The 26,279-nt window shown below is 46.6% G+C and overlaps 1 protein-coding gene across 8 annotated transcripts in view; it reads right to left on the minus strand.

Annotated features, from left to right (window-relative positions):
* enox2 (ecto-NOX disulfide-thiol exchanger 2) overlaps nt 1–26,279 on the minus strand; it is a 236,424-nt gene that overhangs the window by 16,843 nt on the left and 193,302 nt on the right. For all 8 annotated transcript variants that reach the window (XM_052074111.1, XM_052074102.1, XM_052074136.1 and 5 more), the window contains 4 exons: nt 19,806–19,993; nt 18,166–18,297; nt 4,922–4,978; nt 4,599–4,695 (listed from right to left, as the gene is read on the minus strand). In XM_052074111.1, the coding sequence (XP_051930071.1) occupies nt 4,599–4,695; nt 4,922–4,978; nt 18,166–18,297; nt 19,806–19,993 (474 nt within the window). The remainder of the gene's footprint in view (nt 1–4,598; nt 4,696–4,921; nt 4,979–18,165; nt 18,298–19,805; nt 19,994–26,279) is intronic.

Genomic DNA, 26,279 nt, shown 5'->3' on the forward strand with positions numbered 1-26,279 from the left:
CCACATGCGGAGCATCAAGAGATCTTCCGTGGTGGCGTCTATCAGGCCACTGACGCTTTGAGGCTTTTTGGTGAGGAAAACACATTGCCTCCCTTGTAGCAAATAACCGGAAGAACACAAGCAATGTGCTGTGACCACCAAACAAGCTCCAATTTGAGCACTTCAAAGATCGAGTTTTGTAAACCTTTCAAGCATGTTACTGAGTGGATGAAGATGTACAAAATAAGACTTTGAGACATTTCAAAACATTGGGGAACCCCCCCTCCCCCCCACAAATGTATTTAATTCCATCTTTCTGGGGAAATATATTAATACTAGCTGGTTCGCCGCCCTCCGGGCGGCTCATCAGCTAGTTCCTGCGGAAGGCTGGTAAGGTGGGCCTTCGGCCCACAAAAGTGTTGTTGCTTGGTTCAACTTTTTGTTCATCTTCATTGCTTATCGCGAAAATAAAGAGATGTTTAGCTCTACTAAATAACTAACAATTTCATTGCAATGCTTGTGGGTAGACAACATTTTTTCGCTAAGATTCCCGCGCGATCGTAGTGAGCCACTGCCTGAGCGGCGCAGTGAAGTAGGTACGTTTTGAAAAGGGACAGACGGAAGGACAGACCGCGTGCGGGACGACGCGCAATATATATATACACATATATATATATATATATATATATATATATATATATATATATATATATATATATATATATATATATATATATATATATATATATATATATATATATATATATATATATATATATATATATATATATAAATCCTCATCTCACCCCTCGGGTGGTGTCCGTCCCTCATTCAGCTCGGGTCCTCTACCAGAGGCCAGGAAGCTTGAGGGTTCTGCGCAGTATCCTTGCTGTTCCCAGCACTGCACATTTCTGGACTGAGATGTCCGATGTTGTTCCAGGGATCTGTTGCAACCACTCATCTAGTTTGGGGGTCACTGCCCCGAGTGCTCCGACCACCACAGGCACGACTGTCACCTTTACCTTCCAGGTTCTCTCCAGCTCCTCTCTGAGCCCTTGGTATTTCTCGAGTTTCTCATGTTCCTTCTTCCTGATGTTTCCATCACTTGGGACCGCTACATCCACTACAACGGCTTTCCTCTGCCCTTTATCTATGATCACGATATCTGGTTGGTTCGCCATTACCATCTTGTCAGTCTGGATCTGGAAGTCCCACAGGATCTTCGCTCTGTCATTCTCCACCACCTTCGGAGGTGTTTTCCATTTTGACCTTGGGGTTTCCAGTCCATACTCCGCACAGATGTTTCGGTAGACTATGCCAGCCACCTGGTTATGGCGTTCCATGTAGGCTTTCCCTGCCAGCATCTTACACCCTGCAGTTATGTGTTGGATCGTCTCAGGTGCCTCTTTGCACAACCTACACCTTGGGTCTTGTCTGGTGTGGTATATCTGGGCCTCGATGGCTCTGGTGCTCAAGGCCTGTTCCTGAGCAGCCAGGATGAGTGCCTCTGTGCTGTCCTTCAGGCCAGCCCTCTCTAGCCACTGATAGGACTTCTTGAGATCAGCCACTTCAGTTATGGTCCGGTGGTACATCCCGTGTAGGGGCTTGTCCTCCCATGATGGTCCCTCTTCCAGCGCCTCATCTTCTGTTCCCCATTGTTTGAGACATTCTCTGAGTACGTCATCTGTTGGAGCCTTCTCCTTGATGTATTCATGGAGCTTGGATGTTTCATCCTGGACAGTGGCTCTCACACTCACTAGTCCCCGGCCTCCTTCCTTTCGGCTTGCGTACAGTCTCAGGGTGCTGGATTTGGGATGGAACCTTCCATGCATGGTTAGGAGCTTTCGGGTCTTAACGTCCGTGGTCTGAATCTCTTCCTTTGGCCACCTTATTATTCCTGCAGGGTATCTGATCACTGGCAGGGCATAGCTGTTTATTGCCCGGGTCTTATTCTTGCCATTGAGCTGGCTTCTTAGGACTTGCCTCACTCGCTGGAGGTATTTGGCCGTAGCCGCTTTCCTTGTTGCCAGTTCGAGGTTGCCATTGGCTTGTGGTATACCAAGGTACTTGTAGCTGTCCTCAATGTCTGCTATTGTTCCTTCTGGGAGTGAGACCCCTTCAGTGCGGACTACCTTTCCTCTCTGAGTCACCATCCGACTACATTTCTCAAGCCCGAATGACATCCCGATGTCGCTGCTGTAGATCCTGGTTGTGTGGATCAGGGAATCTATGTCCCTTTCGCTCTTAGCATACAGCTTTATGTCATCCATGTAGAGGAGGTGACTGATTGTAGCTCCATTTCTGAGGCGGTATCCATAGCCTGTCTTGGTGATTACTTGGCTTAGGGGGTTCAGTCCTATGCAGAACAGCAGTGGGGAGAGTGCATCACCTTGGTATATGCCACATTTGATGGACACTTGGGTAAGTGGCTTGCCCTTGGCTTCAAGTGTGGTTTTCCACATCCTCATCGAGTTCGCAACGAAGGCTCTTAGGGTCCTGTTCACCTTATACAACTCCAAGCATTCAGTGATCCATGTATGTGGCATCGAGTCATAGGCTTTCTTGTAATCAATCCAAGCTGTGCACAGGTTGGTACGTCGGGACCTGCAGTCTTGTGCGACTGTTCTGTCAACCAGGAGTTGATGTTTGGCTCCTCTAGTATCTCTACCAATGCCCTTCTGTGCTTCGCTCATGTATTGATCCATGTGTCCACTTATCTTAGCCGCAATGATGCCTGACATGAGCTTCCATGTTGTGGAGAGACAGGTTATTGGCCGATAGTTGGATGGAACTGCACCCTTCGAGGGATCCTTCAGGATCGTTCGCCCTTCGGTTAGCCATTCTGGGTGAGTCCCATCCCTCAGCAGCTGGTTCATTTGTACTGCTAGGCGCTCATGGAGTGCTGTGAGTTTCTTTAGCCAGTAGGTGTGGACCATGTCCGGGCCTGGTGCTGTCCAGTTCTTCATATCTGAGACTCTTTCCTGTATGTCTTCCACTGTTATGGTAACTGGGTTCTGTTCAGGGAGGTTGCTGTGCTCCTCTCTCAGGGTCACCAGCCATTGTGCACTGCTGTTATGTGCAACCTCCTTCTCCCATATGCCTTTCCAGTACCTTTCAGTTTCCAGTCTTGGTGGGTCGGCTCTGTTGTTAGGACCCTGCCACTGAGCGTACACTTTCGCAGGTTGTGTTGCGAACAGCCTGTTTATTCGTCTGGCCTCATTCTCTTTCGTGTACCGCTTTAGGCGACTGGACAAGGCTTGGAGCCTTTGTTTGGCAGTTTCGAGTGCTTCAGGTATGGTCATCTGGATGTACCTCTCGGGTATCGGCCTTTTCATCACACCTCTCTGGGCCTCCGTCAATTGACTCACATCTTTCCGGGCCGCCTTGATCTTAGCCTCCAACCGTCTTTTCCATGGTGGGTAACGTATCTCATGGCTTCCATGGTTGCTCTTATAGCCCAGAGTCTCCAGGATCACTGATGCTGAAGCGTATATCAGCTCATTGGTTTCTGTGATCGTTACGGTAGGGATCGCCCTCAGTGCTGCATTCACACTTTCTATGAGACTTTCAGATGGTACTTCACATAGCCGTTGTAATCGGTTTCTAGGTTGCCCAGCTTTCATTCTCGCCATGATCTTAGCTTTCAGGTCAGTTGCTGCCTCGCTCAGCATTTCATTCATTGGGGCTGGCCACCCAATCTCATCATCTGCATTCATTGGGGCTTGCCTCCCAATCTCTTGTATGACCTCCTCCTCTGATCTGGCAGCCTGGGGCCCTTCACCATGGAACCTGCGTTGTACCTCATCAATCTCAAGTTGTGACAGCAGTTGCCGTTTGTGGATGTTGGAACACTGAGTTACTAGTTGTTTCGCGGTCAACCGTGACTGTGGGTTTCGAAGTAACCATTCAGCCCACATTCTCTGCATGTAACCCCTCTGACTAGGGTTGCTTGAGTAGTAGCATTCCAACAGAGCCATGTTATCGCCTCTCGCCCATCTCCGCTTTGTTCCAGTAGCCCATTTTTCATCAAGGTGCTCTGGTTCCCCAGCACCTGACGCAGACCTTGTTTGGCCGGGCGACGTCTGAGCCGGCATGTCATTCGTTTTATTGTCTCTCATCATTGTATGAGGTAGGCATTAGCGTGAAGGATCTTGCCCAAGGACCCACACTGGATGGTGTTATGTGCTCATTTTTGCCCCCAAGCGGGATTCGAACCACCGTCTCCCGTATGCCAAACCGATGCCTTATCAACTGAGCTATCCAGCCGCTATATATATATATATATATATATATATATATATATATATATATATATATATATATATATATATATATATATATATATATATATATATATAAAGATGCACATGTGTTTTTCTTAATTTATTCTTTGTGATATGAAGCAATAAATGTTTTTGCGATGGTGGTCGTCTGTTTAGCATGTCTGCCTTGTGGTGCAGAGTTTGGCACTCCGGGTTCCTCCCACATTCCAAAAACATGCATGGCAGGTGAAAGCAACTCTTTCTGTCCGTTTTTTTTCTCTTTCCCCCAATTTTTCTGCTGTAGACTGCAAATGTCCGCAGTCTGGGACAAATAAAGGTTATCTTATCTTATCTTACCAACGAGCAGGGCTTCTCTCTCTGAGTGGACGGGACTTGGGGATCTCCTCTCTGTAGGACCTTCCCTTTCCTGACTGCAGGACAACGGTGCACTTTCCTGTACAAGCAAACATACAGGAATAATGTTTGTGTTTGGTGTCTTACATAATTTTCCGTGCCTTACAAACACTGCATAGTGGTGTGCATGTCGATTTAGCCCCCAAACCATAATCACCACACACACCTCACACACACGTATAGGACTTTATCGGGTGACTGACTAATGCTGAGAATGATGTGTCATGTCACACAAGGGAAGCAAAGGAAAGACGGCAGCCACTTACATTGGGTTGATTAGCAGCCTCTTCGCCACCTCTGTCGTCTTGTTTGGATCGTTCCAGCTGCAACACAATAAGAACCAAACATGAGGATCAGGGCGTGCACTTTTAATAGAGCGCTCAGTATTTCCATTTTATTATAAGCGAGGGGCGAGTGGCTCTCTTTCGTTGGTGCAGCTTTTGCCCTGATGTGCTAATTATAGATAAGGTACCATGCTCATCTGTTTTTCTTGTTTTTACTATAGTTGGATGGGGAGGGTTAAACATAAGTGGTGCTTATTTTTTTGTATTCTTCTGGTGAATCCTGAGATAGACTGCTGCATTCACATCATTGTAGTGAGTCAGAGTGTCTTGTATCATTGATATCACGGACACACGGGACAAAATTAAGACACTGGCTATCTCGATAAGGAACTAACTTGTTAGCTGACAAATGAAATCGTGAATGAACAGAGAAATTAGCCGGCGAGCCAGCTAACTAATAAACTAACTTGACTGTTCCAATGCTAAGGGAATGATTTTTTTCAGCATCCAGGTAGTTGCTATGTAATATTTACTGAAGGATATCAATATTTAGGATATTAATATACAGTATTTGGTGAGACCATGAAGCTAACTCCAAGGTTAGTGGCGGGAATAGCGAGGGAGTTGGGATCGGTCAGCCGATGGTCAGAAAAGATGTCGTCCACATGACGAATCACCCAACAAGTGTGGCTAATCTTGAGGGAAATTCCCACCCAGAAATGGATTTATCTGTCTCCCATTAATGAGGGTGCCTCTCGCGATTCATGTTTGCCTCAACGCTGAAATTTAATTAGCATATTTCCCAGCATACTGCGAGTACGGTGGGTATGCATTTATTATAAATGCCACTGGTGTCAATGCAGTATTGACAAGATTGTCCCTGGGCTCGATCGGAAGGAGGAGACCAACTCAAATCTACCTTCAAGTGGATGTATGGTTCCAAATATGGACTGCAATGATATCAGTCCCCAGGCTCGTTTTCAATGGCGGCCATTCCTCTCACATGCATTAGCGAGGGCAGCATTGTGAATATGAGCTGGCAAACCCTGAAACTCGAGTCGATGGACAAAATATTGGGTGTCATCCTCGCGTAACGATGCAGACCTTTGCTGATCGATATCTAGCCCTTTAGATGGGAAATGTGTCTCAAGGGCGAACGCTCGAGTAACAAAGGTGATTCTGGCTTGAATGGATGAATAATGATGACAAGGAAGAAGGAAACTTTGAACATTATTATTGAGTCTTATTTTTATTATTGAGTCTTTTGACACAGTTAATAATCTACTTCATGCTAGATTTTAAAGCTGATTTACAGATCTGACCTGTGACTCCCTCCAGTGAACCCCCATTTATTGTGGGGAATACATTCCACCCACCCACAAAATAAAAACAAATCTGCAATAGAGAGAGAACATATATTTTCTAAAAATGTAGTTCGCCCACACTTGGAAAATACATTTCATCTTAACCTTAAAAGCACTAAAACTTATTAACCACACTTTTTAAACACAGCGTCAATGTCTTTGAACACAAAAATTGTGGTGTTCACACTGCCCCAGTAGAGCGTTCACACGTGCAAATTAGCTCCGGCATAGTCCCGGAAAACAGCCTACACCGGACCGAATTTGACCCACCTCAGGGAGGTGGTTTAAAAATTTGCTCCAGAGCAAATGCTCGTTTGCGAAGCAGCACCGATATAAATTTAAACGTGTGAACGCAACTGGGTTAAATTTGCTCCAGAGAAAATGCTTGTGAAGAGTTGATTACGAACGGCGAGAATGCGTTGCTTTCGTCCTCTGTCGGACTTCCGCCATGTGTTTGTTTAATAACGACACAAGACTTGGCTGGTAACATCTTTCCTTTTGGAGGAGACTGGACTGTCTCGGAGTTGTTAGTGTAGTTTGTTACTTTGTTGTGTGTTCACAACCCGCCGCCCCCCATATAATTTATTTTGTGATTTCCTCTCTTGATTTTCTGTTTGGCGCATTACGTGTTTGCTTTTCTGAGTGTCATTGAAGTCATCGTTGATTTACGTTTTCGGGGGCGCTCACTCTCGAGCAGAAGGCACGGAGACCGAGAAGGAGAAGGGCGTGCCTGTCCAGTAGTCGCTTAAGTTGTGTATACGTTTTAAAAAGAACCAACACGACAGCTCATTTGTTTTCTGTCGTTTTGCTCCGCTGCAGAAACTGTCGTGTGAACACAAGTGGGGCTGCACCGACGCTCTGCCGGTGCTGACATGCTCAGCGGCTTTGTACGTGTGAACGCTCCACACAATTTGCTGCGGTGCAAAATAAATCGCAACAAAATACATCAGTGCAGCGCCGGAGCAAATGTGTGCCGTGTGAACACCCCTAATGTGTTCCATGTACATATCCTTGATGTCTGCATGTTCCTTTAAAAGGTCGGTCCTTGTCAGGTTGCTTGTTGAGTGCCTCGCCGTGAGCTGCGGCAAAAAAATGCTGCAACACCTGCAAATGGACAAGTGCATCTGCGACTGTGGCTTTCCTTTTCCACAAACCAACTAACTAAGCAGAGTTTATTAGTTTGGGAATTCTTATGACAGTTTGCTTTTATTTTGTTTGGATTTTTAAATGTAATTACCGGTAGTTTAAATTCATTTTCAGGGCAGCTGTAGTCGTGTTTATTAGTTTTAACTTAAAAAAAAATACTTAGTTTGAGTTCAGTTTTCATTAGTTTTAGTTTACATTTGAAAAAAAGTTTATTAATTGTGTGCAAGCTTTAAAAAAAATTAAAACAACAATTTAAACAGCCATCCAGTCACAAATCAAGTGTGTAACAGTCCACAGATTTTGAATTACAATTGGAGCAGTGGATGACACCGCTTCGAAAGTTGATACATAATAAAAGCTCAGTTGCTTTGTTCGCAAAATGTTTTTTTTTCTCTACATTTGTTATTTCAGGAGTTTTTGTTAACTAACTAACAAGCATAATGACTAGTTAGCTCACAACTAACTACTATTGACATTGTTTGACAAATGTTATATGCTGAGTTGTACAATTGTTGCCCTCAGAGTTATAATAAAAAACGACATGGTAACATATTGGCAAGCTTAAGTATTGAATATTATAACAACTAACTAGCTAGCTAATTAGTGTAGCCACAGTAGTAAGAGTACAGTTTATAAAATACTGCAGTATTATTGTGAGTTCCTCTGTGACTCACAAAAAAATAAACTCAACAAAATATTACTTCTTAAAAGCCTTGAAAAATCAAGCCTGATTTAAAAATGAACTATGTGCCATTGTACATATATTAAAAAGCAAACAATGTAGATACCTCTCTAATGGAGCAGTTCTCGCAAACCTGATTGGAAAAAAATCTAAATTCCTCAACCAAATGGCAATTGAAACTAAATATTTTACTAGTTAGGGTGGTTTGCAGAAGCTAGCCTGGCATTCAACAATCACAAATTCAAATTCAATTTCAATTACCGGTACATTCTTTCCTCTATTCTTTTGTTATGGCTGTCTTTGTTGGTAATCGTCATAGTCACAAGTGATTTTCAGTCTAAATTTTGGGGTCAAAAAACAAGGTTAAACTGAGAGCATACGGTAATTGCTTCAGTCATTTTAACTTCCTGTGACCATATTAATAAAGATTACCAGTGTATTTGGCTAAAATTGAGCTTTTTTCTTCATTTTCCTATGTAGAATCTCAGTCACACACCGTGAGTCGTCACCTTACCGTGGTGGAGGGGTTTGTGTGTCCCAATGATCCTAGAAGCTAAGTTGTCTGGGGCTTTATGCCCCTGACAGGGTCACCCATGGCAAACAGGTTCTAGGTGAGGGGCCAGACAAAGCACGGCTCAAAGACCCCTTATGATGAACAAAATATATGGACCAAGGTTTCCCTTGCCCGGACGCGGGTCACCGGGGCCCCCCTCTGGAGCCAGGCCTGGAGGTGGGGCTCGTTGGCAAGCGCCTGGTGGCCGGGCCTACACCCATGGGGCCCGGCCGGGCACAGCCCGAAGAGGCAACGTGGGTCCCCCTTCCCATGGGCTCACCACCCATGAGAGGGGCCAAAGGGGTCGGGTGCAATGTGAGCTGGGCGGCAGCCGAAGGCGGGGACCCTGGCGGTCCGATCCTCGGCTGCAGAAGCTAGCTCTTGGGACATGGAATGTCACCTCTCTGGCAGGGAAGGAGCCCGAGCTGGTGTGTGAGGCAGAGAATTTCCGACTGGATATAGTCGGACTTGCCTCCACACACAGCCTGGGTTCTGGTACCAGTTCTCTCGAGAGGGGTTGGACTCTCTTCCACTCTGGAGTTGCTCACGGTGAGAGGCGCAGAGCAGGTGTGGGCATACTCATTGCCCCCCGGCTCAGTGCCTGTACATTGGGGTTCACACCGGTAGACGAGAGGGTTGCCTCCCTCCGCCTGCGGGTGGGGGGACGGGTCCTGACTGTTGTTTGTGCATATGCACCAAACAGCAGCTCAGCATACCCACCCTTTTTGGAGTCCTTGGAGGGTGTGCTGGAGAGTACTCCTGCTGGGGACTCCCTTGTTCTGCTGGGGGACTTCAATGCTCACGTGGGCAATGACAGTGAGACCTGGAGGGGCGTGATTGGGAGGAACGGCCCCCCCGATCTGAACCCGAGTGGTGTTTTGTTATTGGACTTCTGTGCTCGTCACGGATTGTCCATAACGAACACCTTGTTCAAACATAAGGGTGTCCATATGTGCACTTGGCACCAGGACACCCTAGGTCGCAGTTCGATGATCGACTTTGTTGTTGTATCATCGGATTTGCGGCCGCATGTTCTGGACACTCGGGTGAAGAGAGGGGCGGAGCTGTCAACTGATCACCACCTGGTGGTGAGTAGGCTCCGATGGTGGGGGAAGATGCCGGTCCGTCCTGGCAGACCCAAACGTATAGTGAGGGTTTGTTGGGAGCGTCTGGCGGAATCCCCTGTCAGAAGGAGTTTCAACTCCCACCTCCGACGGAGCTTTTCCCATGTTCCGGGGGAGGCGGGGGACATTGAGCCCGAGTGGACCGTGTTCCGTGCCTCTATTGTTGAGGCGGCCAATCTGAGTTGTGGCCGTAAGGTGGTTGGTGCCTGTCGTGGCGGCAACCCCCGTACTCGCTGGTGGACACCAACAGTGAGGGATGCCGTCAAGCTGAAGAAGGAGTCCTATCGAGCCTTCATGGCCTGTGGGACCCCAGAGGCAGCTGACGGGTATCGATTGGCCAAGCGGGCCGCGGCTTCGGTGGTCGCCGAGGCAAAAACCCGAGCGTGGGAAGAGTTCGGTGAGGCCATGGAAGCCGACTTCCGGACGGCTTCGAGGAAATTCTGGTCCACCATCCGACGTCTCAGGAGGGGGAAGCAGTGCACCACTAACACTGTGTACAGTGGGGATGGGGCGCTGCTGACTTCGACTCGGGACGTTGTGAACCGGTGGGCAGAGTACTTCGAAGACCTCCTCAACTCCACCAACACGCCTTCCTTGGAGGAAGCAGAGCCCGGGGACTCCGAGGTGGGCTCTCCTATCTCTGTGGTTGAAGTCACCGATGTGGTTAAAAAGCTCCTCGGTGGCAAGGCCCCAGGGGTGGATGAGATCCGCCCGGAGTTCCTCAAGGCTCTGGATGTTGTGGGGCTGTCCTGGTTGACACGCCTCTGCAACATCGCGTGGACAACAGGGAGAGTGCCTCTGGATTGGCAGACCGGGGTGGTAGTCCCTCTTTTTAAAAAGGGGGACCGGAGGGTGTGTTCCAACTACAGAGGGATCACACTCCTCAGCCTCCCTGGTAAGGTCTATTCAGGGGTGCTGGAGAGGAGGGTCCGTCAGGAAGTCGAGCCTCAGATTGAGGAGGAGCAGTGTGGTTTTCGTCCCGGCCGTGGAACAGTGGACCAGCTCTACACCCGTAGCAGGGTCCTTGAGGGTATGTGGGAATTCGCCCAACCAGTCTACATGTGTTTTGTGGACTTGGAGAAGGCGTTTGACCGTGTCCCTCGGGGAGTTCTGTGGGGGGTGCTTCGTGGGTATGGGGTACCGAACCCCCTGATACGGGCTGTTCGGTCACTATACCACCGATGTCAGAGTTTGGTTCGCATTGCCGGCAGTAAGTCGGAATCGTTTCCAGTGGAGGTAGGACTCCGCCAAGGCTGCCCTTTGTCGCCGATTCTGTTCATAACCTTTATGGACAGAATTTCTAGGCGCAGCCGAAGCGTTGAGGGGGTCCGTTTTGGGGGCCTCAGTATTTCATCCCTGCTTTTTGCAGATGATGTGGTGCTGTTGGCTCCTTCAAACGGGGCTCTCCAACTCTCACTGGAGCGTTTCGCAGCCGAGTGTGAAGCGGTTGGGATGAAAATCAGCACCTCCAAATCTGAAACCATGGTCCTCAGTCGGAAAAGGGTGGAGTGCCCCCTCCGGGTCGGGGAGGAGATCTTACCCCAAGTGGAGGAGTTCAAGTATCTTGGGGTCTTGTTCACGAGTGGGGGTAGGAGGGAGCGGGAGATCGACAGGCGGATCGGTGCAGCGTCTGCTGTGATGCGGACGTTGTATCGGTCTGTCGTGGTGAAGAAGGAGCTGAGCCAAAAGGCGAAGCTCTCAATTTACCGGTCGATCTACGTCCCAACCCTCACCTATGGTCACGAGCTATGGGTCGTGACCGAAAGAACGAGATCCCGGATACAAGCGGCTGAAATGAGTTTTCTTCGCAGGGTGTCCGGGCTCTCCCTTAGAGATAAGGTGAGAAGCTCAGTCATCCGGGAGGGGCTCAGAGTCGAGCCGCTTCTCCTCCACATCGAGAGGAGCCAGATGAGGTGGCTTGGGCATCTGATTCGGATGCCTCCTGAGCGCCTCCCCGGTGAGGTGTTCCGGTCATGTCCCACCGGGAGGAGACCCAGAGGAAGACCCAGGACACGCTGGAGAGACTATGTCACCCAGCTGGCCTGGGAACGCCTCGGGATCCCCCGGGGAGAGCTGGAAGAAGTAGCTAGGGAGAGGGAAGTCTGGGCTTCCCTGCTAAAGCTGTTGCCCCCGCGACCCGGCCCCGGATAAGCGGTAGATGATGGATGGATGGATGGATGGATGAATCTCAGTCATCCAGGTCATGGTAATCCATCAAAGTGGAATTGAGGCACCGGGGCTCCTGTTTGTTGAAGTTGTTGGAATTTTACTGATTTACCAAACTTTTCAAAAATGATAAACGATAACTACATCATGATCTCATTAATTTGAAATTTGTACCACCACCCCTCCCCCACACAAAACCCCCCAAAACACACACATAGTAATCTTTAATATATACCAAGTGAATATGTACATAAATTCTACCATGATATAGAAGGCCACCTGCAACCGTAGCCCAAAAATAAAGGAGAAAAAAATGGTGGAAAAATCGTTTCCAATATGGAACATTCCCTTGGTTATGCAAGCTACATGTGAGAATATGCAATGTGGGCAAGTGAATAGGCTCATTTGGTAGCAAACTGCAGGAAAATGACAGTCCATTTTGGAGCGTCTTTAAAAAAAAAAAAAGCACAAGTGGAGCTCATCGGGAGGGAAACATTAGAAGACTCAACCGGCAAATCGACGCACTCGCTTCAGTTGTGCGGCACTGGAAATGAAGCCAAAAGAAAAAGACATTTTTGGGGATGTCTGATGGCGCCTGAATGACTTTATTCAAATGAGTCAGCGAGGTCTTGCGCTGCGAAAGGAGCTCATGCTGTCCTTTTATGAACAAGTTTGATGATTTGGAGGAATGTATTCCTAAAAGAGGACTTTTGATTGTCTCTATTAATTGTCTGCATACAAACAGTTGAGTGCCTGGATTGTGTCTGGGGAGTGAAATTACACAACCATACAGTGGAAACTTGATTTACAGGTTTATTGAATCCATCCATTCATTTTCAATACCGCTTAACCTAAACAAGGTCACGGGGAGTAGCTGGAGCCTATCCCAGCTGACTTTGGGCAGAAGGGAGACTACGCCTTGCCAGTCAGAACTGGTTGCCAGTCAGTTGCAGGGCACACATATGAAGACAAACAACCATTCACAACCACTCTGTCACTGAGTGGGAACTGATCCCATGCTGTCTACACACAAGTCAGGTGAGTGTACCACTACATCTTCAGCGACCCCTTTATTTAATCTTTTAGTCATATTTCAGCAGCACCCCCCCCCCCCCCACCCTGAAATGCCATTAATCTACTGGTGCCTGAGTCGTGGCTAGGGCTTAACAATTCATCAAATTGAAATGGATCTTGCATTGGAGTAAAATGCAATTTTGCAATTTACAAATCGCAACAGAGGTTTCCAAAAAAAGTAAAAAATAAAAAAAAAGTAAAGTAAATGAAGTGGATACATTTTCTATCAAATGAATTCATGGTTCATTTAGCTTGATGCTAGCGCAGAACTACCTGATAAGACCAAAACATTTCTGTTTAATAGATGTGTTATAGACTACTGCGATACAGACTAATTTATTACTTGTGTCATGGGAAGAGCACCTTGAAAAAACAATTGCATATTAAATAGCAAAATTGAGGGAAAAGAAAAAAAAGCAATTACCGATAGATACTTTTTCAATGTTTTTCAAGTCTAGACAGAAAACGGCAACTGGTGTCCTTCCTTACATTTTTTTTAACTCCAGCAGCAATGCGTCTGGAGCTTGTCTGGAACTCACATTTTGGCACGCAACAAAAGAACCACAGAATAGTTGGTAAATGGGGGAAAAAAAATAAAATAAAATTATATATATATATAATTATATATTATATATATAATTATATATATATATATATATATATATATATATATATATATATATATATATATATATATATATATATATATATATATATATATATATATATGAACACACATTGGGGCACTCATAAGTCAAGGGACCACTGTGTTATCTGCCTATTTTTGATAATGGCTCACTGTTACAAAACAGCGCGACTAATTTATAAAATAACCACCTCAGACGACCAAACGAAGATCCAGAGGGAATTTTGAGCACTACACCGTCTGGAACGTTATAATGGGAGAGGCCTATCTGCAGAAACCGCCAGAGCCCCCCCATGCGCACTGTCCCAACTGCTATCATGCCAAAGCCAAAAGATAAGCATTTCTGCTTTGAGTTTTGTTGGATGCACAGATTAGTGTGAGCTAACAGTGTTAGCGTCTGATAAGCAGGACATGGTAAGGATATCTGCTTATTTGCAGTATTCCATTCACAAATTCATGTTCCTGATACACAACCAGTGCCATTTTTCCTGCTCCTTCTCAAACGCCCTAAGATGCCACCAGAGACCTGTCTACTGGGAAAGTTGCAAATGTTGTCAAGGCAGTATGTTGAAATGCTGTCGACTGAAATACTAAAACTCTTGTATGCCGGAGAGGAGGTAAATTTAGCCCGGGGTTGTTAGCAGAAGTTAACCCTTTCATGCACCCTGTGACCCGGTAACATGATAAGCTGTGCACTGTAGTAATCGCTGTCCCTGCAGGGTTCAAATGTGTGGATGTTGGCTGACCATTAGTATTTTTACGGTCTGAGAAGGCAACATATGTGCACTTCCAATGCTTTTCTCACAATGTAATCACCTGCGAGGCATTTTATTTAATTTTGTAAATTTCCCCAGTGTGGGACAAATAAAGGATATCTTATCTTATTTTAAGGGTGATATCATCAGATGAGTTTGAAAAGACAGTCAACTGTTTTGGTATATTTGTGTGGGGAATATTTACGGTTTCAAATATTGATATGGGATATATAAACGTTTATCGGGGCATGTCAGGCTCTGTCCCTGTTGGTTGCTTGGTGAATTTGATGACGTGCAATGGCAGATGTTTACGTTTGGGGCTGTGTCCATGTGCCGCTTACATGTGAAAATGTTTTTCATTGTCTTTGTTGGCCCAGCAGCATATGGCTTGGGCTACACAATCGCTCATTTGCATGAGACAGAGCTGGCCCCTAAAAATGTGCTTAGGTCAACGAGACAAGATATGAGATGTGTAAAATGTTTTCTAATTCTAGGTCCTTGTGGAATTTTGATGTAAGAAGGTCACAGATTTGTTATCAAACACCAGGAGACGGTTTTCAATGAGGGAAAATGTGAAAAGAATGCCAGTCTTGTCTGAGTGATTAAACACTATTGGTTCACTTTTGTTCTCATTTGTATGACAGTTAATTCATGTCAAAATGTTTCTTAATCATTGTACGTACAGTTAACAAAGGGTTGAAGGTGACAGCTACAACGAATTTCGATTATGATGGCAGAGGCCCTTTTTTTGTATTACTGAGTATTATATATATATATATATATAAAAAATCCTCATCTCACCCCTCGGGTGGTGTCCGTCCCTCATTCAGCTCGGGTCCTCTACCAGAGGCCAGGAAGCTTGAGGGTTCTGCGCAGTATCCTTGCTGTTCCCAGCACTGCACATTTCTGGACTGAGATGTCCGACGTTGTTCCCGGGATCTGTTGCAACCACTCATCTAGTTTGGGGGTCACTGCCCCGAGTGCTCCGACCACCACAGGCACGACTGTCACCTTTACCTTCCAGGCTCTCTCCAGCGCCTCTCTGAGCCCTTGGTATTTCTCGAGTTTCTCATGTTCCTTCTTCCTGATGTTTCCATCACTTGGGACCGCTACATCCACTACAACGGCTTTCCTCTGCCCTTTATCTATGATCACGATATCTGGTTGGTTCGCCATTACCATCTTGTCAGTCTGGATCTGGAAGTCCCACAGGATCTTCGCTCTGTCATTCTCCACCACCTTCGGAGGTGTTTCCCATTTTGACCTTGGGGTTTCCAGTCCATACTCCGCACAGATGTTTCGGTAGACTATGCCAGCCACCTGGTTATGGCGTTCCATGTAGGCTTTCCCTGCCAGCATCTTACACCCTGCAGTTATGTGTTGGATCGTCTCAGGTGCCTCTTTGCACAACCTACACCTTGGGTCTTGTCTGGTGTGGTATATCTGGGCCTCGATGGCTCTGGTGCTCAAGGCCTGCTCCAGAGCAGCCAGGATGAGTGCCTCTGTGCTGTCCTTCAGGCCAGCCCTCTCTAGCCACTGATAGGACTTCTTTAGATCAGCCACTTCAGTTATGGTCCGGTGGTACATCCCGTGTAGGGGCTTGTCCACCCATGATGGTCCCTCTTCCAGCGCCTCATCTTCTGTTCCCCATTGTCTGAGACATTCTCTGAGTACGTCATCCGTTGGAGCCTTCTCCTTGATGTATTCATGGAGCTTGGATGTTTCATCCTGGACAGTGGCTCTCACACTCACTAGTCCCCGGCCTCCTTCCTTTCGGCTTGCGTACAGTCTCAGGGTGCTGGATTTGGGATGGAACCCTCCATGCATGGTTAGGAGCTTTCGGGTCTTAACGTCCGTGGTCTGAATCTCTTCCTTTGGCCACCTTATTATTCCTGCAGGGTATCTGATCACTGGCAGGGCATAGCTGTTTATTGCACGGGTCTTATTCTTGCCATTGAGCTGGCTTCTTAGGACTTGCCTCACTCGCTGGAGGTATTTGGCCGTAGCCGCTGTCCTTGTTGCCAGTTCGAGGTTGCCATTGGCTTGTGGTATACCAAGGTACTTGTAGCTGTCCTCAATGTCTGTTATTGTTCCTTCAGGGAGTGAGACCCCTTCAGTGCGGACTACCCTTCCTCTCTTAGTCACCATCCGACTACATTTCTCAAGCCCGAATGACATCCCGATGTCGCTGCTGTAGATTGTGTGGATCAGGGAATCTATGTCCCTTTCGCTCTTAGCATACAGCTTTATGTCATCCATGTAGAGGAGGTGACTGATTGTAGCTCCATTTCTGAGGCGGTATCCATAGCCTGTCTTGGTGATTACTTGGCTTAGGGGGTTCAGTCCTATGCAGAACAGCAGTGGGGAGAGTGCATCACCTTGGTATATGCCACATTATGGACACTTGGGTAAGTGGCTTGCCATTGGCTTCAAGTGTGGTTTTCCACATCCTCATCGAGTTCGCAACGAAGGCTCTTAGGGTCCTGTTCACCTTATACAACTCCAAGCATTCAGTGATCCATGTATGTGGCATCGAGTCATAGGCTTTCTTGTAATCAATCCAAGCTGTGCACAGGTTGGTACGTCGGGACCTGCAGTCTTGTGCGACTGTTCTGTCAACCAGGAGCTGATGTTTGGCTCCTCTACCAATGCCCTTCTGTGTTTCGCTCATGTATTGATCCATGTGTCCACTTATCTTAGCCGCAATGATGCCTGACATGAGCTTCCATGTTGCGGAGAGACAGGTTATTGGCCGATAGTTTGATGGGGCTGCACCCTTCATGATCAGGATCGTTCGCCCTTCGGTTAGCCATTCTGCACCCTTCGAGGGATCCTTCATGATCAGGATCGTTCGCCCTTCGGTTAGCCATTCTGGGTGAGTCCCATCCCTCAGCAGCTGGTTCATTTGTACTGCTAGAGGCTCATGGAGTGCTGTGAGTTTCTTTAGCCAGTAAGTGTGGACCATGTCCGGGCCTGGTGCTGTCCAGTTCTTCATATCTGAGACTCTTTCCTGTATGTCTGCCACTGTTATGGTAACCGGGTTCTTTTCAGGAAGGTTGCTGTGTTCCTCTCTCAGGGTCACCAGCCATTGTGCACTGCTGTTATGTGCAACCTCCTACTCCCATATGCCTTTCCAGTACCTTTCAGTTTCCAGTCTTGGTGGGTCAGCTCTGTTGTTAGGACCCTGCCACTGAGCGTACACTTTCGCGGGTTGTGTTGCGAACAGCCTGTTTATTCGTCTGGCCTCATTCTCTTTCGTGTACCTCTTTAGGCGACTGGACAAGGCTTGGAGCCTTTGTTTGGCAGTTTCTAGTGCTTCAGGTATGGTCATCTGGATGTACTTCTCTGATATCGGCCTTTTCATCACACCTCTCTGGGCCTCCGTCAATTGACTCACATCTTTCCGGGCCGCCTTGATCTTAGCCTCCAACCGTCTTTTCCATGGTGGGTAACGTATCTCATGGCTTCCATGGTTGCTCTTATAGCCCAGAGTCTCCAGGATCACTGATGCTGAAGCGTATATCAACTCATTGGTTTCTGTGATCGTTACGGTAGGGATCGCCCTCAGTGCTGCATTCACAATGCACAATATCGCATCATATATATATATATATATATATATATATATATATATATATATATATATATATATATATATGTATTACTAAGTGGACCATGTGTGTGCATGTGTCTCTGCCTGCGCGTGTTTGTGTTACTTGTGACTTCTGCAAGGTTTGCAGTCCTTCCTTCAGGGTGTGGACTTGGTGCTTGAGCTGCTGTTTGTCCTCCAGACTGTTCTCCAGCTCGCACTCCCGCTGCTTCAGCTCCTCGCGCATCTTCAGTAATTGCTGTGATGGGAAGAAGAACGAAGAGGCTTATTGTGGCATGTCATTTCCTTGATCAATATGTAGGGTTTCAAACACAAATGAGTCAAAATGTGATGATGGAAAAGCAACAGAAGTCTGCCTTGCAGAAGAGCAATGCGGCAAATTGAAAACAAATACAAAAACGGGATAATTTGTGCCCCTTTACGAACAAATGAACTGTTCATAGGGAAAAGAAGGGGCTCCCCTGGTGAGGAGAGTTTCTCGTAACACGAGAAAGGTGGTGGGTGGTCTTGACGAGCTTTTTTTCTTTTGCATTCTCGCTAATTCGGGGAGAGGAACATCAGTGATTCGCGTGGTCGCCCTGGCGAGGTAGACAAATTTACAGCCTTCCCAGTCATTTAATCCATTCACCTGCTCAATATAAAAGGTAATTACTCTGTGAGCAGACATGAACAGCAGGAGATGAATGGAGCGTCTGCTCTTGAAGCATACCACCGTGAGAGAGAAAAGAGACATGCGATGCAAGTCGAAAGATGAAAAACACACTTTCAAAATTAAGATTAGGCTTTTTTTTAATTAGTGGCAATTTTCTTTTGACGGTATCATAATACCATCAAAAACAATGTGGTTGGAAAAAAAATGGAAACATCAATAGTTATTTCATCTATTATTTTGTTTGGCATCTCTCTGTAATGTATACAGTCAAGGCTGAAAGTATACAGACAGAGCGAGAGAGAGAAAGAAAGAGGGGGGGAGAGAGAGAGAGACAGAGAGCGGGAGAGAGAGAGAGAGAGAGAGAGAGAGAGAGAGAGAGAGAGAGAGAGAGAGAGAGAGAGAGAGGTGTGATACGATTCACAGACGGCACATTTTTCATTCGGAATAATTTGATTCACTTCGATTTGATGCCCTCACATATTTGAAATCGAAACACATTCTTCGACTTCAAATTGATTTTTGTTGCACCATGAGTATTTAGTGAACAATTCTTCGAAAAAAGAAGAAAACATCAAATGGTTTATTGACACTACCACATGATTTACTGTCAAAGCCAACATGAAATGAAGAGAATTAAACTTATTTAAAACAAACACACAATGAAAACGATCACAGACCGACCAATGAATGGCATCGATAGTCACAGTGCTACAACTACTACATGCAGACAGTCAATACAGCAATATTCACATGCATCTATTATTTATCCTCTGCAAAGAACAATGATGGTGTGCTATTTTCCTTTCTTAAAAAGCGCATGGCAAACCTTTTTCTTTTTCATTATCAGTTTTACTCATGCAGAAAGGTGATTTGAGATGAGCGTTCTGAGTTACAAGGGTGGTTACGGACCAAATTAAAATCATATCTCAAACTCATATCTCAAGGCAGTACTATATGCTTTTGATACATGACGGACCAATAAATGGTTTATTAGAGTTTCATAATACAGCAGTTAATTCCTTCAGAACCGTGGGGTAGTGGTTCGCATATCCACCTCACGGTCAATAGGTTCTGGGTTTGAATTTGGCTGTTACCTTCTGCATGCCTTGCAGCGCCTGCTGCAGAAAGCTGAGCTGCTGAGTGTGCATTCTGTCCTCTTCGCTCCTGATTGGCTGGTTCTTGCCCTGCTCCTGCTTGAGCAGCTCCACCTCGTTCCGGTACGCATCTAGCTGACAGCGCAGCGAGTCGTTCTCTTCCTTCAAGGCCTCAGCTTGCAACACCCCTGCACAAACGTCAACAGGAAGCCGTTACGATGACGAGTGGTCACATTGAAGTGATTTTCAAACGCTGTAAGCAAACAGTTACAATTCCAATATTTTCAAGAATGTCAAGCACCTGCAGGAACCGTACTATCATCTCGGATGGGCTGAGACAAGACCGCCTGAGAACTGTCTGCTGGTAAAAAAAAAAAAAAGGAAAGAAAATAGTGCCGAGGGGATTTAATCACTTCCTGAGGTATCATCTTCATCATCATCATATTTTATATATATATATATATATATATATATATAAATCCTCATCTCACCCCTCGGGTGGTGTCCGTCCCTCATTCAGCTCGGGTCCTCTACCAGAGGCCAGGAAGCTTGAGGGTTCTGCGCAGTATCCTTGCTGTTCCCAGCACTGCACATTTCTGGACTGAGATGTCCGATGTTGTTCCCGGGATCTGTTGCAACCACTCATCTAGTTTGGGGGTCACTGCCCCGAGTGCTCCGACCACCACAGGCACGACTGTCACCTTTACCTTCCAGGCTCTCTCCAGCTCCTCTCTGAGCCCTTGGTATTTCTGGAGTTTCTCATGTTCCTTCTTCCTGATGTTTCCATCACTTGGGACCGCTACATCCACTACAACGGCTTTCCTCTGCCCTTTATATAATATATATATATTGGCGGCCCGGTAGTCCAGTGGTTCCAGCTCCGGCCTCCCTGTGTGGAGTTTGCATGTTCTCCCCGGTCCTGCGTGGGTTTTCTCTGGGTGCTCCGGTTTCCTCCCACATTCCAAAAACATGCGTGGCAGGCTGATTGAACACTCTAAATTGTCCCTAGGTGTGAGTGTGAGTGTGAATGGTTGTTCGTTTCTGTGTGCCCTGCGATTGGCTGGCAACCGATTCAGGGTGTCCCCCGCCTACTGCCCGAAGACAGCTGGGATAGGCTCCAGCACCCCCCGCGACCCTAGTGAGGATCAAGCGGCTCGGAAGATGAATGAATGAATGAATGTATATATATATATATATATATATATATCGTGATCATGAGATATCGTGATCATAGAGAAAGGGCAGAGGAAAGCCGTTGTAGTGGATGTAGCGGTCCCAAGTGATGGAAACATCAGGAAGAAGGAACATGAGAAACTCCAGAAATACCAAGGGCTCAGAGAGGAGCTGGAGAGAGCCTGGAAGGTAAAGGTGACAGTCGTGCCTGTGGTGGTCGGAGCACTCGGGGCAGTGACCCCCAAACTAGATGAGTGGTTGCAACAGATCCCGGGAACAACATCGGACATCTCAGTCCAGAAATGTGCAGTGCTGGGAACAGCAAGGATACTGCGCAGAACCCTCAAGCTTCCTGGCCTCTGGTAGAGGACCCGAGCTGAATGAGGGACGGACACCACCCGAGGGGTGAGATGAGGATTTTTTTTTATATATATATATATATATATATATATGTGAGAGCTGTCAAATTATTAAAATTCATTCATTCATTCATCTTCCTAACCGCTTGATCCTCACAAGGGTCGCGGGGGGTGCTGGAGCCTATCCCAGCTGTCTCCGGGCAGTAGGCGGGGGACACCCTGAATCGGTTGCCAGCCAATCGCAGGGCACACAGAGACGAACAACCATTCGTACTCACACTCACACCTAGGGACAATTTAGAGTGTTCAATCAGCCTGCCATGCATATTTTTGGAATGTGGGAGGAAACCGGAGCACCCGGAGAAAACCCACGCAGGCCCGGGGAGAACATGCAAACTCCACACAGGGAGCCGGAGCTGGAATCGAACCCGGTACCTCTGCACTGTGAAGCCGACGTGCTAACCACTGGACTACCGGGCCGCTAATTATTAAAATATTTAATCTAATTAATGCAACTGTCATATTTAACTCAAATGAGCTAAAAAATTAATCGGGATTACTCACACATTTTTTTATCGTTTCTGAATCGTTTCAAATGTTTTTGTCCTATTTTTCCCCATTTTAATGCTCTCATCAACATGGAATCATGAATCAGTTTTCTATGTGCAAAATGCAAATATTTACTGAAATAACAATTTCAATTTTACATGAACATTTTTCACTTGGAGCAGTTCACAGAACACATAGAACAGTTCAAGGATTCACACATAATCTCTCACACAACATTACTGTCCATCAACAACAGTGAAAAACATGTTTTGTCACACAAGAGCTGCTTTAACAGCTGTTTTTATGGAATCAAAACAGAGGAACATAACATTATAAAGTGCACATCTAAGGTAAACTAGTACTCAGCCTATAGTGGATTTAAGCCATACTTCGTTTTTCTCAAGTTTGCTTTGAACACAGCAGGCAGGCTATGTTGATTGTGTTGGTCCTTCTTGCACAGAAGTCTCTCTACGGTTTTGTGTAGACATCATTTCGGATACAATACAATACAATACAATACAATACATGCTGATTTATATCACGCTTTCACAACAGATGACTACATTTGGTTCGATGACAACACTGGAGATGTTTTATTTTCGCTAGGTCGCTACCACTGCACCGCTGAACTTTCGTTGTCGTGTCACCTCCTCAGCGCACTGTCACTGTCAGACGAATACAGAGAAGCTCCACCCGCTCTATTTATATAGACACGGAACACTGTAACCTTCCACACAAGTTCCAAACAAGTAACAATCGCGTCAGTGGCATACATCGTATACCTGTATGATACAGAGAGTGAGAGAAGAACAGATAACCTTGGTCTTGTCAGTGGAACAATCTGGCAACTTTTTAAAAGTAAACTTTCCATTCATAAACTCTTTAAGTATCCGTTTTCGGTGTCTCGCGCTGCCGTGGCTGGCAAAACAAACGTGTGTGGACCTGTGCAGCGTGCTTGTTGTTTTGTTTCTGGTTTATTGCTAGAGCAATGTAACATCCGCTGTGACGTGTGCCGCGTTAATCTCGCAAGAAAAAATTGAATCACGTTAAAATGTATTTAAATTAATGCCAATAAAAATGTGCTAAACTGACAGCTCTAATCTATATGTACTGTGTGTGTGTGTGTGTATATATGTATATATATATATATATATATATATATATATATATATATATATATATATATATATATATATTTGTACTGCTAGGCGCTCATATATACATCAAGGAGAAGGCTCCAACGGATGACGTACTCAGAGAATGTCTCAGACAATGGGGGACAGAAGATGAGGCGCTGGAAGAGGGACCATCATGGGAGGACAAGCCCCTACACGGGATGTACCACCGGACCATAACTGAAGTGGCTGATCTCAAGAAGTCCTATCAGTGGCTAGAGAGGGCTGGCCTGAAGGACAGCACAGAGGCACTCATCCTGGCTGCTCAGGAGCAGGCCTTGAGCACCAGAGCCATCGAGGCCCAGATATACCACACCAGACAAGACCCAAGGTGTAGGTTGTGCAAAGAGGCACCTGAGACGATCCAACACATAACTGCAGGGTGTAAGATGCTGGCAGGGAAAGCCTACATGGAACGCCATAACCAGGTGGCTGGCATAGTCTACCGAAACATCTGTGCAGAGTATGGACTGGAAACCCCAAGGTCAAAATGGGAAACACCTCCGAAGGTGGTGGAGAATGACAGAGCGAAGATCCTGTGGGACTTCCAGATCCAGACTGACAAGATGGTAATGGCGAACCAACCAGATATCGTGATCATAGATAAAGGGCAGAGGAAAGCCGTTGTAGTGGATGTAGCGGTCCCAAGTGATGGAAACATCAGGAAGAAGGAACATGAGAAACTCGAGAAATACCAAGGGCTCAGAGAGGAGCTGGAGAGAGCCTGGAAGGTAAAGGTGACAGTCATGCCTGTGGTGGTCGGAGCACTCGGGGCAGTAACCCCCAAACTAGATGAGTGGTTGCAACAGATCCCTGGAACAACATCGGACATCTCAGTCCAGAAATGTGCAGTGCTGGGAACAGCAAGGATACTGCGCAGAACCCTCAAGCTTCCTGGCCTCTGGTAGAGGACCCGAGCTGAATGAGGGACGGACACCACCCGAGGGGTGAGATGAGGATTTTTATATATATATAAAATATATAAATGTATTAATAATAATAATAAGATAAGATATCCTTTATTTGTCCCACAATGGGGACATTTACAGCCTCCAGCAGCAAGAATGTATGTAGAAAGAAGAAGAGAAAAAAAAAAACAACAACAAACATCTTTCAATTAGATACAATATGAACACAAATGGATAAACCGCAGTACTATTTACAATTTACCTTCACATCATTTAGTTATTATTATTATTATGATTGTTATTTTTTATTCATCAGCCTGACAGCAGTCGGTAGGAACGAGCGTCGGTATCTCTCCTTCTTGCAGCGCGGGTGTAACAGTCTCTGGCTGAAGGAGCTACCATGTGCTGTCAGGGCGGGCTGGAGGGGGTGGGAGGGACTGGCCATCATAGCTTTTAGCTTAGTTAGCATACTTCTGTTGCCCACCTCCTCCAGAGTGTCAAGGGAGCAACCCAGGACAGAACTGGCCTTCCTGACCAGTCGCTCCAATCTCTTTCTGTCCCGGGCCGAGATGCTGCCTGACCAGCAGACAATGCCATAATAGATGGCCGAGGCCACCACCGAGTTATAGAACGTCTTAAGGAGTGACCCCTGAACCCCAAAAGACCTCAGTTTCCTGAGTAGGAAGAGTCGGCTCTGTCCTTTCCTAATCAGGGTGTCCGTGTTTGTGGACCAGTCCAGTTTGTCGTTGAGAAGAACACCAAGGTACTTGTAGGAGGTCACCCTCTCTATGTCCATACCCTGGATGTTCATCGGTGCTGGTGAGGACTTTTTCCTGCAGAAATCCACAACCAACTCCTTAGTTTTCCTCGGGTTGATCTGGAGGAGATTCTGCTGGCACCAGTCCACAAAGTCCTTTGTCAGTCCCCTGTACTCCCGATCATCCCCTTCTGTAATGAGGCCAACAATCGCAGAGTCATCGGAGAACTTCTGAAGGTGGCAGTTTGGAGTGTCATGTCTGAAGTCCGAGGTGTAGAGGATGAACAGGAATGGAGCCAGAACAGTCCCCTGCGGCGCTCCAGTGCTGCAGAGAAGCCGGTCCGACTCACAGCTCTGCAATCTCACGTACTGCGGCCGATTTGTGAGGTAATCTATGATCCATGCTGTGAGATGGTGGTCCACTCTGGCGTTCTGCAGTTTGCCTCCCAGCAAATTGGGCTGGATGGTGTTGAAGGCACTGGAGAAATCAAAGAACATGATTCTCACAGTGCTCCCAGCCTTCTCCAAGTGTGACAGCACTGAGTGGAGGAGGTAGATAATGGCGTCTTCCGCGCCGATGCCAGGCTGATAGGCAAACTGCAGCGGGTCCTGTGACGGGCTCACCAGCGGTCGAAGGTGGGCGAGGATGAGTCTCTCCAGCGTCTTCATCAGGTGAGACGTCAGCGCCACCGGTCTGTAGCTGTTCAGTTCCTTAGGGTGGGGGGTCTTGGGCACTGGGACCAGGCACGAAGTTTTCCACAGCTATGGAGCTCTGCCCAGCTTCAGGCTCAGGTTGAAGATGTGCTAGACAATGTTACACAGCTGGTCAGAGCAGGTCCTGAGGAGCCGGGAACTGATCTTGTCCGGACCTGCTGCCTTCCTCACATTCATCTTCCTCAGTTGGTTCCTTACCTGCTCTGTTGTGACGGACAGGCAGGAACCAGGTGACATACTGGGTTGATGAGAGCTGGTCGAAAGAGGAGGGGGAGGAGAAGAAGTCCTCAGTGAGAGAGGTTGCAGTTTGTGGTTGGGGGAAGGGACAGACGACTGGTCGAAACGGTTGAAAAATGGTTCAGTCCATCTGCCCAGTCCTTGTCCTTCTCGACCACTGTCTTTGGGCTGTCATGGCCTGAGATGGTTTTCAGGCCATTTTATTACATATAAATAAATAAGTTTTTCAAGTTTCGATTGCAAATACCACTAGAGCGAGCCCAAGTACCACACTTTAGGAATGACTAGCATAAAAGATCACAACAAAGGTTTTCAGGCTCAGTTTGTTTGGCTCTTAGACAGGCTGCCACAGAAATCTTAAGAGGGTTAAAAAGGAAAAGAGGAACATTTCCATTGATTTAACAATGAGGCCGCCAACCCCAGAGGGCTCAAGGCCCAAATAGTCTGCTCCCCAGACGGGTTGCCATAGAAATTAGAACCAAGAACGAGCAGAAGGGGAGCAAAGTTGCAAAAACCATCAGAGAGTGCAATTAATTTACTCTTAACTAGTTTGCTGCTTAGACAGGCTGCCACAGAACTATGAAGAGAGAGTAAAGAACAAA

Source organism: Hippocampus zosterae, chromosome 1 (genome assembly GCF_025434085.1).
Source record: "Hippocampus zosterae strain Florida chromosome 1, ASM2543408v3, whole genome shotgun sequence".
NCBI classification, from domain to species: Eukaryota; Metazoa; Chordata; class Actinopteri; order Syngnathiformes; family Syngnathidae; genus Hippocampus; species Hippocampus zosterae.